At 40.2% G+C, this 18,691-nt stretch overlaps 1 protein-coding gene across 15 annotated transcripts in view; it reads right to left on the bottom strand.

Annotated features, from left to right (window-relative positions):
• The window catches only part of PEX5L (peroxisomal biogenesis factor 5 like), a 237,947-nt gene that overhangs the window by 42,545 nt on the left and 176,711 nt on the right, over positions 1-18,691 (bottom strand). For all 15 annotated transcript variants that reach the window (XM_080654133.1, XM_080654139.1, XM_080654140.1 and 12 more), the window contains one exon: positions 17,504-17,599. In XM_080654133.1, the coding sequence (XP_080510259.1) occupies positions 17,504-17,599 (96 nt within the window). The remainder of the gene's footprint in view (positions 1-17,503; positions 17,600-18,691) is intronic.

Raw genomic sequence — 18,691 nt, 5'->3', positions numbered from 1 at the left:
AAGCTGAAAAAGGCAATTCCTGGCCTCAAGGATCTCAGAGTCATCTAGAAGAAATTCTGGGGAGGTGTTAAAAGTATTTGAATCACAAGTCAGAAGATGTGGACTCTTGTCCTGGTGCAACCACTCTATAGGGCTGTGATTTTAGACAAATCAAATAATCTTTTCTTCATTTTCAGATTTTTTGAGAAATTTTTCTGTAAACCATGAAGAGTTACACCAGAATCAGGTGGCATAATAATAATAATAATAATGATAATAATAATAATTATTATTATTTTATAATACCACTTTTCTTGTATGATTTAAATGTCCAAAGAGATACTACACAATATGTCAGTCAGCAATGGAGGCTGCTAAGTAGCCAAGAGCAAAAAACCCAGTTTAAGTGCTGTAAAGACAAAACTGCATTAGGGACTTTTTTTTTCATGGAGAAAGAATTTGTGATTTATTTTTTATAAGGATATTTAGAATCTGAAGAACATTGCTGACTCAAGAGAAATATAAAGGTCAATTGTTGCAGCTAAATTATGCTGTCACAACATTTAAATAATTAAAAGGTTGTTTTCAGAGATAATTGTAGTCCCACACGTTAACTAAGTATTTAATGACAGTAAACTAAAAACAAGCTCTGTTTTCAAATGGGAATCCACAGAGCCTATTAGCTGTCCAGATGGTAGGGAACAGAAGGATTAAAATGTATTTAAATTAGGGATCATCCAAATCTTTCAAACTAGACTTAAGTGGGTATTAAGAGCCTATTTTGGAGACTTTCTAAAATTCATTCAAAATGTGAGAGGAAAAGGACTTTTATTTCATTTAGGTATTTGTTTTTGGGTGATTTAAAAAAAATAAAATACTTAAAAAACAATTTTTTATGAAGTTATGTAATACTCTTTCCTTGTAGGTGAATTAGAAAAAATAGATGAACAAAAAGAAAAACTAATCCTATTAATTTTACTACCTAGATATAATAACTGGGAGCACTTTGGTATACTTTATTTTAGGTTTTCCCCTTATGTTTACATATAAAAACAATTACTCATGAACTCTCAGTCTTAGGGCCAGTTACTTCCTTCTCAGAGCTCATTTTCTCATTTTTAAAAAGGAGTTAAAAATACTAACCTTTATAGGGTAATTGTGAGGATTAAATTTCATAATACATATAAAATATTTAGCATAGTAGCTGGAATACAGTCATGCTCAATCAAATCATTTTATTATTTATTTGCAAAAATGGAATCTTACTGTACATGAGGTTGTTTAACCTTTATTTTGGATGTATTTACATGCCAGTAAATAAACAACCATCACATCATTTTTAAGGATCCTGTAGTACCTCGTTATATAGATTTATCTTAGTATGTTTCACCTTCTATTATTGCTATTACAAAAATTTGCATCAAATATCCTGGAGCATGTATCTTTCTGTATATGAGTGGTTTATTTCTCAAGGATTATTAAAGAATTGCTGGGTCAAAAGGTACAAACATTTTGAAGCTTTTGATATATATTGAGAAAAACAAATACCATATAATTTCACTTATATCTAAAATCTAAAAAACAAATGAACAAATAAATAAGAAACAAACTCATAGATACAGAGAATATTTTGATAGTTGCCAGATGGGAGGGAGGGTTGGGAGGATTCGAGAAAAAGGGGAAGGGATTAAGGAGTATAAATTGGTAGTTGCAAAATAGTCATAGTGATGCAAAGAATAGTATAGGGGATATAGTCAATAATCTACACTAATAAAAGAGAAAGGTGCAAATTGACCATACCTTCATGACACCCACCAATCAGGCATGAGTATGCAAATTAACTCAACAAAGATGGTGGGGTAATTTGCATACGCAGGCGCTGAGTGGCCAGGGGTGGGGCAGGACGCAGGTGTTCCGCACTGCCCCAGCAGCTCTGGGCCTCTGGGCAGCGTGGGAAGGCAGAAAGGCGGCTCCAGCCAGAGCGAAGGTGGTGCCGGCAGCCAGGGGAAGGAAGGCCCATTCTTGCACGAATCTTTGTGCATCGGGCCTCTAGTATTACAATAACTATGTATAGAATCAGATGGGTAATAGATTTATTGGGTGATCACTTCATAGGTTATATAAATGCCTAATCACTATGTTGTACACCTGAAACTAATATAATACTGCATTAAAAAAGAAATAATTTAACCAATGTATTGATTCATTTCATGGAGAAGAAAACATATATATACTTTATGTATACTTTATGTATATACTTTATATAGCATATATAAAGCATTATTCCCCTACCCCCTCAGTGTTCTGATGTAGCTTGTTCCCTAATGATAGGCTTTTAAGGAGAAAAAATTTTCCAGTACAGGCTGTTAAAGGTATTGGTTGTTATGGTGACCATAGTCTCTAAACTAATCATCAAATCTAGAATCTGATGATCTTGTTGAAGGAAGAGGCTTTCTCCTTGAAAAGAGAAAAATCTCTCTCTGGTAGAAGAGGTGGAGATTCATTCTGGCAGGTCATCTGTGATGATGTAATACTACTGATGTTCTTTTTCCTTTGGCCTTGAGGTAAGGAAACATAAAGATTTGACTCTAAATAAAGATTCAGGAAAATTTCAGTTTCCAGATTATTATTCAAATTTGTTTACAAAATCAGGTATAGATTAGAAAGCAACTGACATGGTTTTTGAATAAAGACTTATTTGTTCCTAGACTTTTGTACTTTATTTTTTCTTTGAATAAACTGTAATTCAGCATCATGCTTTTCAAATGGTGACAATACTGGTTGTGTGTTTTAGCTCAAAATTACATTACATAATTGGAACACACCCTTCAGTCAAGCTTTTGCAAAATCATAAACACATGTCACTTGGTCAAGTTTTCCTAAAGAAAATAGGACAGATATGCCAAATGAGTGCTAGCCTAACAAATTATGATATTGTGGCAATAGCACTATTGTGCTAACATCTTATACTGAAGAAAATAAATAGGATCCTCTGGGTATATTCAACAGAAGGTAGAACTCTACTTCCCACAAAACTCACATAACTTCTATACTTTTCCTTCATTTGCACTAGGACAATTGTGTATCATTCTAGAGAGGAGATAGGACAGTAAATAAGACAAAAATCCCTACAATTCATGGAGTTTCCAGTCTGGAGGAAGCAGATAAGTACTAAAAAGTACATACATAAATAAATAATTTCAAAAAGTTGTTAGCACGTTAAGAAATAGTTATATAGGACACTTAGGGAAGACTTCTTTCTAAAAAGGTGATCAAGGAAGACCTCTTAACGGTCTTTCTAGGCTCTTACCTGGGAATAAGATGGGAATGAGCTTGGGATGAATGGGCAGAAAAGCCAGTGTGGCTGGAATGCCTTATTGGGGTGGGAGGAGGGACAAGAAGGAATAATAACAGGGGCCAGATCATGTCCTATGGACCATAAGTAAGGACTTTGGATCTCATTTTATTTGTGATGGGAGACTACTGGTAGATTTTAGCTGCCATTATTGGAGGGAAGTGATAGGATCTGATGTACCATCTGAGAATAGAACCTGGAATTTTCTAGGGAGCAAGACTGGAAGCTGGGAGACAAGGAAGGAAGTGTGGCAATAGTTTGGGCCAGGATGATGCTGGTGTGGAGCAAAGTTTGCACAGGGTTGATAATAGATTCAGTTGAATTCCTTTCATTTGGATGTTATTCCAACAGGATGTTCTGTTGGATTGGAGGTGAGGCTATAGGGGAAGAAAGGGCACCTTTTGGGTTTTGTTTTGTGCAGACTGTGATGCTATGACTGAACTGGGGTGAGGCCTGCTTTGGGGTGGGAAATCAAGAGTTTGGTTTGCTCAGTGGATAGAGCATCAGCCTGCATACTGAAGGGTCCTGGGTTGGATTCCAATCAAGGGCAATACCCGGGTTGTGGGCTCAGTACCCAGTGCAGGGGAGGCGGGGAGGGGAGCGTGCAGGAGGCAGCTGATCAGTGATTCTTTCATCATTGATGTTTCTTTTTCTTTTTTTAAAAAAATATATTTTATTAATTTTTTACAGAGAGGAAGAGAGAGGAGAGGGATAGAGAGCTAGAAACATCGATGAGAGAGAAACATCGATCAGCTGCCTCCTGCACACCCCCCACTGGGGATGTGCCCGCAACCAAGGTACTTGCCCCTGACCGGAATCGAACCTGGGACCCTTCAGTCCGCAGGCCGACGCTCTATCCACTGAGCCAAACCGGTTTCGGCATCATTGATGTTTCTATCTCTCTCTCCCTCTCCCTTCCTCTCTGAAATCAATGAAAATATGTTAAAAAAAGGGTTAGATTTTTAGATATGTTAAAGTACACAATGGAGTTTCGAACCCAAGTGGCAGCATCAGTAGGCAATTGGATATTCAATTAGGGATCTCTGGGAAGAGGTCAAGATTGAAAAATCAGATTGAGAGCCATTAAGGTATAGTTACTATTTAAATTCACAGAACTGAAAGAGATGGCTAAGGAGACAACGCAGGGGGAGAGAAGAGGACCAAGGGCTGTGCCCTGTGACTGTGATGCTAAGAAGATAGATACAAGCAGAGGAATAAACAAAGGAGACTGGGGGAAAATAGTCTGTGAGGTGGGAGAGAACCAGTATCTAACACAGATCAAGGTGGAACACAGCTCAGCGCTCTCTGCTTTGTGCTTATTTGACTGAAGCAGATGTCTTCTGTCTGTACATTTCGCATCGATATTTTATACAAGGGAAGCTTTAGACACATAGCCATCTCATCACAGGACCAGTTTAGAGACCATTGGAGTACAGGAGATAAAGCATACAGCATGGTTCAAGTTATGACATAAAGGTTTCTCTGCAGTCAGCATAATCCAGCAGCTTTCTGTAAAATGCTCCTGTTCTTTTGAAAATATTTCAAAGATCCTGTAAAAATCATGAAGAACTGGAATAATGTTAGTGGATCACAATGCTGCTCAATCAACCTCATGGTTAGCAATGAGGCAAAACGTTGCAAAGTTGTGGCATGCCTGCGGGCTGCTGCCACAATACAGATGTAACACAGCGGGGGTGCAGAACCAAGTCCCTCCATTCAGGGCAGATTTCATCAGGGTTCTATACCAGAGTTCTGAAACCAGGACAGGTGACTGTTTCTATTTTCACTTGCAAATGAATGCCCATAGTAAGATGTAAGGAAGATTCACGGTGAATGGTCATACAAAGAACAAATTTATACAAAGAACAAATTTAGCCTTGGGGCTAGTGTAACGGCTAAAACCAGAACTCATTTAAGAAAAAATAAAGAGAGGGCTCATGTTCAAGTCATTCATCCTTCCTGAATCTGGGTACAATGGTAAAGAGTGTTAAGCCATATTTTTTCAGTGTGGGAAATAATTATTTTGTAAATGGCACAGTATTTTCAGTCGTTTTAGTTGTACCTTGAGTGCTTGCCCAGAATGTGTATTATGACATGTCTCTTGCAATTAGTTTTGTTGAAATCTGTTAACTTTAAAATATACGAATAAAAGGGAAAAACACTGAGGAAGTACAGAGGAAATCTGGAAAGAAGGTGAAGGAAAGCAATTAAAATGTTAAAAGATTAAAAATATACTGCATTTAAGAACTCTACAGGAACACATATCTAGGGATGCTATTCTTTGGGCAATATGGTGGTAAGAAATGTTGCATTTCCCCCTCACTATCAGAACCTTGACAAGGAAATTGTTAGGTAAAGATATGGTCATGAGAGAATTTAGTTGGGATTGAAAAATGACTGATGCTGGTGATATAAGTTCATGCAAGGAATTCAACAACCACGCCCATCATAGCTAGACTGCCCCTTTTCCCACCCTGGCTTAAACTGCTGCAGTAGGAATTTAGATTAGACATAAAGAAAATGTACTCTGATTGAAATGATTGCAAGACATCAAAATGGGTCACCTAGGAACGTTTTAGAATATTATTTCTTAGCAATTGCTAAAAAAAGGAACTGGTACTTAGGGATGGCCCTAGGCAAAAGAGAAGAATCATATACTCATAGACTGGCACAGCAGAAGAGAGCCTTAAAAATCATTAAACCCAGAGATTCCCAAACTAGTCTGCTCATTGAATCACCTGGGGCTCTTTTCAAAATTCCAAGGTCCAGACCATGGCCAGGGCCAATGCAATCACAATCTCCGGGGGTGGGACAGAGGCATAGGAGTTTTGGAAGCTCCCCAGGTAGTTCCAAGGGACAGCTGAGTTAGGGTACCATGGATATAATCTAGTAGTCTCAAATTACAGATGAAAAAACTGAGGCCCAGAGAGGGAAAGGGATGTCCCCAGCCTACCAAGGCAGTGAGCAGCAGAGGGGAATGAGAGCCCAAGTCTCTTAACCTCGTTCTGACACACAGGGCATGCATTAAGAAGAGAGAAAAACAAACAACTTATTTTATGTTTATGAAAGCAACACATTGCCATTATAATTGTTAAGAAACAGTTGAAATTGCCAATGAAAATTAATAATCTCTTATTCTCACCATCCATAGATAAATTATTAACACCTTTGTGTTTCCTTCTACTCTTTTCTCAAAGTCCATATGTACTTTTACATTTTTTTAAAAGCTAGGCTCTCCCCTTTGGGAATGGTGCTAGGCTGTTTGGACAGCCAGGGAGCAAGAGGTGCAGATGGTGCCAGGGAGTGTGGGGCCACTTTCTGCCCTTTTCTCCCCGTCTTTCGATGGATACACAGCATGAGGCCCCACCTCTCCTAACTTCTGCATTAGCCTGAGAACAGAATGGGTTGAGGATGGACTATGTAAATCCTGAGTAATGATGCAAAGCCCAAGTGTAAAAGGCCTGCCTTGTGGAGTTAGTGTCACCAAAAGCTGCACACCCATCATAGGGACTCTGGAGGAAGCTGGCCTGGGAATCTGCAGGTTCCACTCGTGTGGCCATTTCACCTCCATCACATGCTCAGGATCCTTGCCTGAATGAGCCAGAACCTCTACCTGAATTTATAGGGCTGTGTGTGTGTGTGTGTGTGTGTGTGTGTGTGTGTGCGCGCGCGCGCGCGCATGTGTGTGTGTTCTCACCCATCCCAAGCAACCTGAAGGGTGCAAAGCTATTATTTTGAACTAGAGGCCCAGTACACAAAATTTGTGCTCTGGGGGAGAGGGGGTGTCCCTCAGCCCGGCCTGCACCCTCTCCAATCTGGGACCCCTCGGGGAATGTGCAACTGCCAGTTTAGGCCTGATACTGCAGGGATTGGGCCTAAATGGCCAGTTGGACATCCCTCTCACAATCCGGGACTGCTGGCTCCTAACCACTTGCCTGCCTGCCTGCCTGATTGTCCCTAACCACTTCTGCCTGCCAGCCTGATCACCCCCTAACTGCTCCTCTGCTGGCCTGATTGACACCTAACTGCTCCCCTGCCAGCCCGATCACCCCCAACTGCCCTCCCCTGCAGGCCTGGTCACCCCCAACTGCCCTCCCGTGCAGGCCTGGTCACACCCAACTGCCCTCCCCTGCCAGCCATCTTGTGACAACGTGGGAGCGGCCATCTTGTGACAATGTGGGGGCCATCTTGTGACCACATGGGGCAGCTATCTTGTGATGTGAGGGTCAATTTGCATATTACCTCTTTATTATATAGGATGGTTTATGTCTCTGTTATTGGTCCAAATAATCACTGTGATTTGGTAAATCTATAAAATCAAACTTCACTAATAAAAGAAACAGTTCCAATTTTAAAGATGAAATTGTATTATTGCCACCTGACCAGTGAAATCTAAAATCGAATCTATGAGGTGACTTGAATTTGATGGTCACAATTCAATGTCTGTGCACCATAGGTAGAGAACAAATACTTTAGAATAAAAAAAGGCTCATTTTGAAAAGGAAGACTATCTTTAGAAGATCCAATGTGTCACAAGGAATTACTTAGTCAAGGAAGTGGTTATCTTCCACGATAGCTTTCCCAAGTGTATTCTCTACGTTGGGGACTATAAATGGCTTCAATAAATACCCTGTTACCATCACAAAAACACAACACACTCAGATTACTTTTAATTATTTAAATCTTTTGTCACACTTATGTTTAAAGATAGAGTGATCTAGCTACTTTTGTTCTGTAGTCAGATCAAGTACTGGTAGTCAATCCTGTATTTGCATTTTCACTTCAGAGATGTGCAGGACACAGAAATAGAATATTTGATTGCTCATTCCTTTCCCAACTACCTAAGCTTTTTGATGTAGGAAGCAAATGGTGTTTAATAACCATAATAATTTGATTTGGGGGCTTGCCTTGATGTTGTTTATTTTATCTATTAATCCATTTTTACTCTTTGGATACAAGGTAACTAAGATAGAATAAGCCTCTAAATTTTTTATTTTCAGATTTCACCACACAATTCAACTTTTCATAGGAAATCAAACTCTGTCTCCAATTACTTGCATGTGGCTCATAGATGGTATTGATAATTTTATTATTTCATTATTTATTTTTTTAATATCTTTTTAAAATTGATTTCAAAGAGGAAGGGAGAGGGAGAGAGAGAGATAAAAACATCAATGATGAGAGAGAATCATTGGTTGACTGCCTCCTGAATGCCCCACACTGGGGATCTAGCCTGCAACCTGGGCATATGCCTTGATTGGGAATCAAACTGTGACCTCCTGGTTCATAGGTCAATGCTCAACCACTGAGCCATGCCAGCTGGGCAGTATTGATAATTTTAATACCTCTCTGCCTTTTGCTCACTTTCTCTTCATGCTTCCAGCCCTCTTGGTCCAGCCAAGGTAGCTGCTGTTGCCAGGGGTTGATATATATTTCAAATAATATCAAGTAATTTTAATATAAATTAAAATCAATATGTTAAATAAAGAAAGCTGAGATTAGATGAAATTGATGAAAGAAAATAGATCCCCAAACCAAATATATACACTGAGTGGCCAGATTATTATGATCTTTGAACACATAATAATCTGGCCATTCAGTGTATATTCTATATAATAAAAGGCTAATATGCAAATTGTCCCCTTGACCAGGAGTTCGACCAGCAAGCAGGCCAGCCAACTGCTCATGTCCCCTCCCCCTGGCCAGGCTGGCCGGACCCCACCCATGCACGAATTCATGCACTGGGCCTCTAATATATATATATATATATATATATATATATATATATATATATATATATATATATGCTGTATATACACTGAGTGGCCAGATTATTATGCATTCAGAGATCATAATAATCTGGTCACTCAATGTATATTCTATTGATTCTGGTTCTCTAGAGAACCCTGACTAATATAAGATCTAAGAGGATGACAACTAATTATCTGGGAGGAAGAGGTAGACAATGGTTACCCCCATAAAAAAGAATTGCTTTCTTAATCATCAGGAAGTATTCATGTATTGACCATCAATTTGTACCCATTATTGCATGGTATATTATATGTCTTAGTCCAATGAATAGAGGAAATTCAAGATGCCACTTTGCTCACAAAGAGTTCACTAATTCTCCACTGAATTCTGTATGGTTGTGCATTTGATGTTTTATTTACTAAGCCAATGAGCAGTTTAAGTGTTTGTCATCAGAAGATCATTCAGTATTTTTATTTTATAGAAAGTCTTTTATTTTATAAAAAAGCAAAATGGGCAGATAGCTCTACTGACTTGAATATAGAACTAAAGACTAGAACTACCCATACATTTATCAAAGACTACCTTATATCATTTTATATTTTCATCTATATCACTTATGAGGGTTTATCAAAAGTCACTGTACAATGATTCTTATCTATGCTTTATATTGTTTTTGGAAATCAAATTTTGTTTGTTAAAAATGAAGAGAAATGAAATAAATATAAGAACAAAGGAACTTTTGCCGGTTTTCCAATACATCAAATCTTCATGTAATCTATCTATAGAAGTCTGTACCTATCCCAAGATTCCTTTGATATTTCCCAAAGAATATTTTATTTTCAGAAGATTTTATCTTTTTTTGGATATTTGATCTAAATAAGAATGATTTAAGTAGCGTTTAATCCATTAATCTCTTCCACCTACTTCAAAGAGGTGAGGCTGTCTTAGAAAGCAAAAGGAAGTACGAAGGGGTGGTGGAGATAGATAATCTTCTTGGAAGGAGGGCACCCAAATCAGTAGCTTCTTACTAGTACATAATCCTATAGTAAAAGCAGTTCCCAGAATCTTCTCCAATTTTCTTCAATCATTTAATATTTCTGAGGTGCCTATCAGATATACAATATATACAGAGACTAACTTCAGGTGAAACAAAATTTCTATATGAAAATGATTTTTAAGTTTATGTCACTAGAGCTGAGTTTAGCTATTGTGTTGTTTTGAATACGGCATCCACTCATTAAACTTAACACAGAAAAGAAGGTCACCCATATTTCTAGAACAAGGAATTAGTAGTTAGCATTAAACTCTCACTATCCATGTTCTTGAACATGATAATTACCAATTTGTCTGTGGTTTTTCAGACAGTGCTGTTGACAGGAGGCTGCAGGTCCTTGCTGGGTATTGGTAGAATGCCCTGGTTCCTCATCTGCGGAGGGTCCTCATGACATGGAAACTGGGTTTCCTCCAGAGCAAGTGATTCAGGAGGGAGAGCAAGGAGGAGGCCATGGTGCCTTTTATGACCTAATGTGTAAAGTCACATCCCATGACTGCCACCTTATTCTATTTATTAGAAGTGAATCACTAAGCCCAGCACACACTTGAGGGGAGGAGAATTAAGTTCCATATATTGAAGGGAGAATCAAAGAATTTTTGGAGATTTTAAATGATCACAAGCAATATCCCAAGGGAAGTTCAAAGGACAGAGAACTGGGGCATGGGAAGAGTTCAGAGCTCTAGAATTTAAGTGTTAGTAGATTTTAATAGGCTCAGTTAATTAGCCAGAACGATTTATAGTTATGCTCCCTGTTCTTATTCTTTTTTAAAATTAATTTTTTAAAATATTTTTTTTATGGATTTCAGAGAGGAAGAGGGGGAGAGAGAGAGAGAGAGAGAGAGAGAGAGAGAGAGAGAGAGAAACATCAGTGATGAGAGAGAATCATCGATTGGCTGCCTCCTGCATGGGGACTGAGCCTACAACTTGGGCATGTGCCCTGACCAGGAATTGAACCATGACCTCTTAGTTCAGAGGTTGACACTCAACCATTGAGCCACACTGGCCAGGGCCTGCTCTTGTTCTTGCCTGTGACCATTATACTTTCCTTTGTCCATGCATCTTCATTTCCCTCCATTCACATACTCCATTATTCTTTTCCAAAATTTGCTCACAAGCAGACCTCCCTTAGGGCAAAGATAGAGCTGTAAAAACACTGATTAAAATGCGTACAATCATCATCATAATACTGGAATTGTGACTTTGAGGTCAGGGGCCCAAAGTTCATCTTCCATTAGTCAGTAAGTTTGTTATGTTATTAAAGCATCCATTAGAGAAGAGATGCTTAGATGAAATAGATGCATTAGAGGAATCAATTGTTATTTTTGCTCATTTATTTATCCAGCAAAACTTTGTGGGGCCTTTCTCTGCACCAGACACTCAAAGGGCTGAGAACATAATGAAGGATGAGACACAGTCCTGCCTGTAAGAGGTCAAAGTCTAGTGTGGAGACAGACATGTAAACCCATAATAACTATGCCACGTGATGAGCTATATTTGAGTGGTCTCCTGAGATGCTAACACCTGTGATTCTCTAGCTCTTTAAGGGCAAAGAAGGTCTTATTCAATTTTCTATTTCTAGCACCCTGCACAGTGCCTGGCCCACAGAAGAAGCGTAAACATGTCTGATGAATTTGAAGGTGAGGCTCCTGGCCAGACTAACGAGCTAAATTCAATATTAGATGCCGACTGGCTCTTTCCCTCCCCGCTAACGGGTGATAAAGGAAGTGTTTCTGGCATGTGGTTGCAGGCTTGCCAGCTGCCTGCGTGACCTTCTCCCTCCTCTGCAGATGCAGCACAGTTCTCGCTAGGGATCTCCCTTTCTGGGAGGCAGCTTCAGGCTCTTTCCCTACTTCCCACGCCTGTGCCTCCCTGGGTGTCCTTCCTAGGAACCCGTTGTAGCTGACAGTGCACTTGGGCTGCTGGCTGGGAGGAAAATCCCCAAGGAATTCCCTCTCCATTCTTGTTCAGGGAAGAATGAACAGGAAATTTTGTGTTTTATTTTTCTGTCCTAAAATTACAATACTTTGGGCAGGGATAAATTTGCAGTGATTTTTCAATAAAATGCGAGATATGGAGACAAAAAGCCTCACCCACACAAGGCCTCACTAGATCCACAGCTCAGCTTGAGCTCGAGCAATGTCAACCTTTGTACATAAACAGTCCCCAGGCCATTTAAGATATGCAATCAATATGCCTGTGGAGTTGGCTGTCTTTTCTCCGGTAGGAGATACTGTGTTTTAGGACATTTTAGCCCAAACATTAGTTGAATGACATGTTGTCAGGTGTTACTTAGTAAAAGTGAAAACTCATGTGTACCATGTAAAATACAAGACATGCCCAATGTTACTCTACGGCAAGACTGGTTAATGCCACTTGCATCCTTGTAGGTATGTCTCACTGCCTGACATTGAGGCTGAGACAACCACAGAGGCACAGTCCTTGGTAGAAACCTCTATGCCTTAGACAGAATCGTTTGTTTACATTAGCTATGACAATGCAGATATTCCATTATATTAGGAGGTGATATGGCACTTTATATGCAATGGTAAATAGACAGAATGGCCCGAAATTAGGGGATGAATAATCAGCTATCTATCCATTAATTCAACAAATATTTACTAAATACTTACTAGGTACCAGACAGTGTCTTAGATACTGAGGTACAGTGGTAAATACCGGACCAGGATCCTTTTCTCACGGGAGTTATATTTTAAAGCAGAAAAGACAGATAACAGACATGCAAATAAAGACAAACAAGAAAAAACCCAGTGACAAATATGAGGAGAAAAACAACACTCTAGGTGTTGTGGTAGCAACTGGGTGGGCAGGCTCTGCTTTCCGAGGCCCTGACACTCCGGCTGCAACTTGAATGACAGGAAGGAACCTGCCCCCTGAGGATCTGGGGGGAGTGCTCCCTGCAGAGGAAAGACAGAGTGGAAACAGAGGGCAATGAGGTTGTTGTGCAAGAGGCAAAGGAGGACATTGGCACCTCGGGGGCTTGTGAGGGGACTGAGGAGAAGCAGGAGCTGCTAGGTTCTTAGGCAGGATGGTGACAATAAAAGAAATAAATGGAATTTAAAAAATAGCATTTAAGAATGGAATAGGCTGTGAAAAAGAAAGAATATTGAAGTCAGGTGATATAAAATATAAAATGGAGACTCTGGAAAAATTTTATTTGAAAATGATTTTCCTCTGGGTCTTAACTAGTGTTTAGAACTGCCTGTCTCTGATGAAGCCAGTCTGTGACACCAGTCTTTGTTGGCCTTGAAATGAACAATGGGGCACTTTTCGTTCTTTTAAGCATCTTATATCCCTCTCTAATGTCTATAACTTACCACGTTTTCCTTGGTTACCAACATAATGCATGTTTATGATGGAACGTTTGGAAAATACAGATAAACTAAGAGATGGAATAAAATCCAAATCTAGCCATCCAAGAATACTAGTGTTAGCATTTAAACACACACTTTCTTTATGCTTACAGCAGTCAGCACATGTAGACGGCCAGTGATGTTTGTTGAATGAATGACTACTTGAAGTAACTTACAGCCTCCTAGGATTTTGTAGCTGGAAAGGACCATACAGGTGTGGAAACTGAGGCCTATACTATTGATGAAATGAAGCTATTAGAAAGAAATAACAACTAGGAGAAGCCAGGAAAAGATAAGTCTACAAGGAATGAGGTGAGTGTCATGTAGAGAAGGGATTCAGCTCATTTCTGCCTTGTTCTGGAGACGGCAAAGCCAAGACTAAGCAACACTGAGAGTTGTTGTAGGTCAATTTCAGCATAATACAGGGAAGGGCTTTTTTTCTTTTAATGTATTTTTATTGATTTCAGAGAGGAAAGGAGAGGGGAGAGAGAGAGAGAAACATCAATGATGAGAGAGAATCATCGATCGAGCCCACAACCTGGGCATGTGCCCTGACTGGGAATTGAACCGTGACTCCTGGTTCATAGATCGATATTCAACCACTGAGTCATGCTGGCCAGACCAGGGAAGAGCTTTTTAATAGGTAGGACTGTCCAAAACTAAAATAGGTTTTCTTGAAAAGAAGTGAGGTGCTCTTAATTAGAAGTGTTCAAGTAGAAACAGGTTCTGTTTGAATGAATAGTTTGTCAAGTATGCTTGAGTAGGAAAAAATATATTTTGTGTGCCTGGTTGGAATAAATAACTTCTAAGGTCTTTACAAAACTAAGATGAAATGATTTTTTGAGTACATATCTCTATATCAATATATATCTATTTCTATATATTGCACACATAGATAGATGGATATTTTTTCTTATTGATATGTTACTTTGAAATTAAGCCTTCTGAGTGTGAACCCATTGTCTTTCTCATTCTAAATGGGATCTTATCAATTCTGTCTTTGCTGACCCAAATTCTATGGTTTTAAAAAATCTGCTTTTTTAATACTAATTCAGTGTGCTACACATAGCAGGAGTTCAAAAGATAAATTTAAATGAGCTCTTAAGTCTGAAAAAAAATCTACATTTAAAATAAATTGAGCTATAGGCTCCATGCAGTTAGACAATGTGGTCTCAGCTGATCTCAAATAAATATATCAGTTGCTCATTCAAGAGATTTTAAATGCATTAATTTTTTAAAGTAAAAAGGCTAAAATTAAAAAAAAGAAATTTGGGTAAATTGTATTGTGATCAGATAAAAAGTGTTCTCTTATTGGGTTTCTGAATGATGATATGAAATTATGACTGGGATTATTTTCTAGAATATAAAGAATCCTTTCACTATTAAATTAGAAATATGATTTAACTGCACTTCAAGTATGGAGTTAGTGAAAGACTGTTCATAGTACAATAATTTCATCCAAATTCTAGTGGTAAGACAGCCACATAACTAAACCATATTACAGGAATACTTTCAGTTTTCAAGACTTCATATCAGTAACAGAAATGGAGATCCTGACAAGTTCCTGCTGGGTTTGGTGGAGAGATCCACTCTCAAATAGCAATCTAGCACAGCTCTGATGAGTATCACAGATGGCATCTGTGGTACACTCTTTGTGATTCTGACTAGAAAGAAAGTGGATAAAAAACAGCTAAGATTGTCTTTTTTGGCTTCCCTTCCTCCTTTCCTTCTTCCTTTCTCTCCCTCCTTTCCGTCTTTCTTCCTCATTAGAAGGCTAAATAAGAAAATTCGTGTTCGAATTAAGTATCTCATTTTATTTACTGTATAAACATTGTCATTGTTTGGCATACTCTTTAAAAATTTTTTTTTCAACTGCCCTCCCCTGCCGGCCTGATCTTGCCCCCAACTACCCTCCCCTGCCAGCCTGGTTGCCCCCAACTGCCCTCCTCTGCTGGCCTGATCTTGCCCCCAACTGCCCTCCCCTGCCAGCCTGATCTCACCCCCAACTGCCCTCCCCTGCCGGCCTGATCTCGCCCCCAACTACCCTCCCCTGCCAGCCTGGTTGCCCCCAACTGACCTCCCCTGCCAGCCTGATCTCGCCCCCAACTACCCTCCCCTGCTGGCCTGGTTGCCCCAAACTGCCCTCCCCTGCTGGCCTGATCTTGCCCCCAACGGCCCTCCCCTGCCAGCCTGATCTCACCCCCAACTGCCCTCCCCTGCCAGCCTGATCTCGCCCCCAATAGCCCTCCCCTGCCAGCCTGATCTCTCCCCCAACTGCTCTCCCCTGCCAGCCTGGTTGCCCCCAACTGCCTCTGCCTGCCTGATCACCCCAACTGCCCTCCCCTGCCGGCCTGATCTCGCCCCCAACAGCCCTCCTTTGCCAGCCAATTTGGTTCTGATTGGTCGGTTTCTATGCCAGTCAGCATCAAAAGCTCCGCCTCCTAGGCAGCCATTGGCTCCTCACACTTCACCCAGATTTGGTTCTGATTGGTTGGTTTCTATGCCAGTCAGTGTCTCTGGGCCTATCAATGGGGCCTGATCAGAAAAGCGGGGCTGATCAGCAGTCCTGGTGGAGGCCTGGAGAGAAATGGAGGCGTGGCTGCTGGCCCAGCCCAGAGAGAAAGAGAGAGGCACGTGCTGATTAACAGCTGCCACACAGGCTATGGATCAGACACTGCTTCTCTCTTCAGGCCTCTCTCCGGGCCTGATTCACAGCCCCCTCAGCAGTCAGTGCTGGGTCACTGCGCCTGCAGGACTGACTTCTGGTTGGTCGAGCCTCTGGTCATGATGGACCCAGGGTTTTTATATATTAGGATAATTTACAAAGTGATCTCCCCATAACTCTAGTACCCACCTGACACCATACATAGTTATTACAATACTAGAGGCCCAGCACACGATTAAGTCGTGCGTGTGTAGGGTCCTCTAGGCCTAACCTACCATCAGGGTCATGTCCACCGCCCTGCAAAGCCTTGCACATTCCGTGGACGCTGCTGGAAGCCCGTGATGCTCCTCAGACGCTGCCAGCACCCCGCAACACTCCAGAAGTCCCGCCCACTGTGGCCGCTGCGGGATCCATCAATGCACCTCCTGGTGAATCCAGTAGTTGGTTGTGATGCCATGATGGTATCATGACCACAGGCCTTTTATGATATAGATTATTGACTATATTTCCTATGCTGTACTTTATAACTCGTGACTATTATGCAACTGCCAATATGTGCTTCTTAATCCTTTCATCTTTCTACCTATCCCTCCCACCTGGCAACCATCAGTTTGTTATCTGTATCTTTGAATTTTTTTCTGTTTATTCGTGAACTTTGTTTTTTAGATTTGAAAATCCCTATGTTCATTGCAGTATTATTTGCAATAGCCAAGATATGGAAGCAACCTAAGTGTCCATCAATAGATGACTGGATAAAGAAGATGTGGTATGTATATGCAATGGAATATTACTTGGCCATAAAAAAGGATGACATCTTACCATTTGTTTTGCATATGCTTAACAGTAAAAAATTATGGCTTGAGTCAAGATAGGCCTTCCATTGGCTGGAATATCTCAGCCATACCTTTTCAGTTAGGGAAATGTATAATATTTCTGGGGCAGCGACACCTTCTATGTTTCAGACATTGTGTAGATGCTGGAGAGATGAAAATTCCAGGCATGAATCTTGGCCTCACAGAGAGAGGCATAGAAAATGCATAGCATAGATTCATCATAGAACCCAGATGAGGCTCAGTGTTCTTTCTGACCCAGGACTCCAGACAGTCACTGCTAATCTATCACAGAATCAGCATAAGAGGTGACATCTATTAGTCACTCCTGGTGGGAAGTCAAAAGTTCTCTGGTAACAGGTTTCATTCTGATAATCATAATCATGTTTATTTCATGTCTATAAAGTAAGACCCATTTCATGTAGACCCTGCTGAATTTTGAGTTTTTGAATTCTACTCTCAGAAACATGAAATAATAGCAATTTTATAAAAGTTTACCTCCACTGCTGCTTTTGCCCTTTCAAATTCCTCTTCTAAGGAGTGATTTCTGGAGAGTAATGCACTTCCCCAGCGCTGTTCTTTGGTCAGTCGAGCCTGAAGTGAACCAAACACATGGTGTTATAATATTGGAATCACATAGCACAAAAGTACAAATGTTTTTCCTTTTTCCATATTCTCCTAGAGTTGAGGCAGCACCTGCAACGGATTTTGGAGTACTTTGCAAGCATGATGTTGCCCAAACTGGAATGGTGCCAAAATGTGTGTGAGCACGCAAGCATGATTCTTTTTAAAAAATATATATTTGTATATATTTTTATTGATTTCAGAGAGAAAGGAAGAGGGAGAGAGAGATAGAAATATTAATGATGAGAGAGAATCATTGATTGGCTGCCTCCTGCACGCCCCACGCTGGGGATCGAGCCCTCAACCCAGGCATGTGCCCTGACCAGGAATCGAACCTGACCCTCTGATTCACATAGGTCGATGCTCAACCATTGAGCCAAGCTGGCCAGGCATGCATGATTCTTCTCACAGGATCTTAGGCCTGGTCATACTAAAAACAACACCCAGGCCCAACCTCCCGAAGGTCTAACTTTAATTGGTCTTAGTGCCAGGCATTAATCTTTTTGTAAGTCTCCCATATGATTCTAACATGCAGCTAGAATGGAGACTCTCCATTGGAAGACTAGACCAGCTGATATTCAAGCTTCCAGCTGATTAGAAGGACCAGCCTCGGGTAAAACTGTGGAAGCTGCAGAGATGAAAGCTGGCAGCTGGGTCTTTCTCTTTAAATATGCAGCAGGTCCTCATTCTGGATTCTTTTTCCGTTGCCTTTCCCCTATTGGCACATCTGTCTAATGTCTCATTTCCTTAGGACATTGCTCTCTGTTAAATAATAGTCACTTAGATAAAATCATGTCTGATAGCGCCAACTGCTTTGTCACATTAACAGGCAAGTGCTACACAGCTTAGTTAAATGCAAGTATTTCCAGAAGACCCCCCCCCGTAAAGAGTCTGCTGAAATTTTCAAAAATGGTACTAATTTTAAATTTGACAAATAATGAATACGTTCTTTTTGAAAAGAAATTAATTATGGAAAATAAGAGGTGCACCTCTAGACTTTTCTTTGCAGTTACACATATATATTTATGCACTGATAGAACATCATAATGTGTTTCAAAAATT

This window comes from Plecotus auritus (genome assembly GCF_963455305.1).
Source record: "Plecotus auritus genome assembly, chromosome: 2".
NCBI classification, from domain to species: domain Eukaryota; kingdom Metazoa; phylum Chordata; class Mammalia; order Chiroptera; family Vespertilionidae; genus Plecotus; species Plecotus auritus.
The sequence above is the reverse complement of the archived record's forward strand: the minus strand, read 5'-3'. Positions and strand labels throughout refer to the sequence as shown.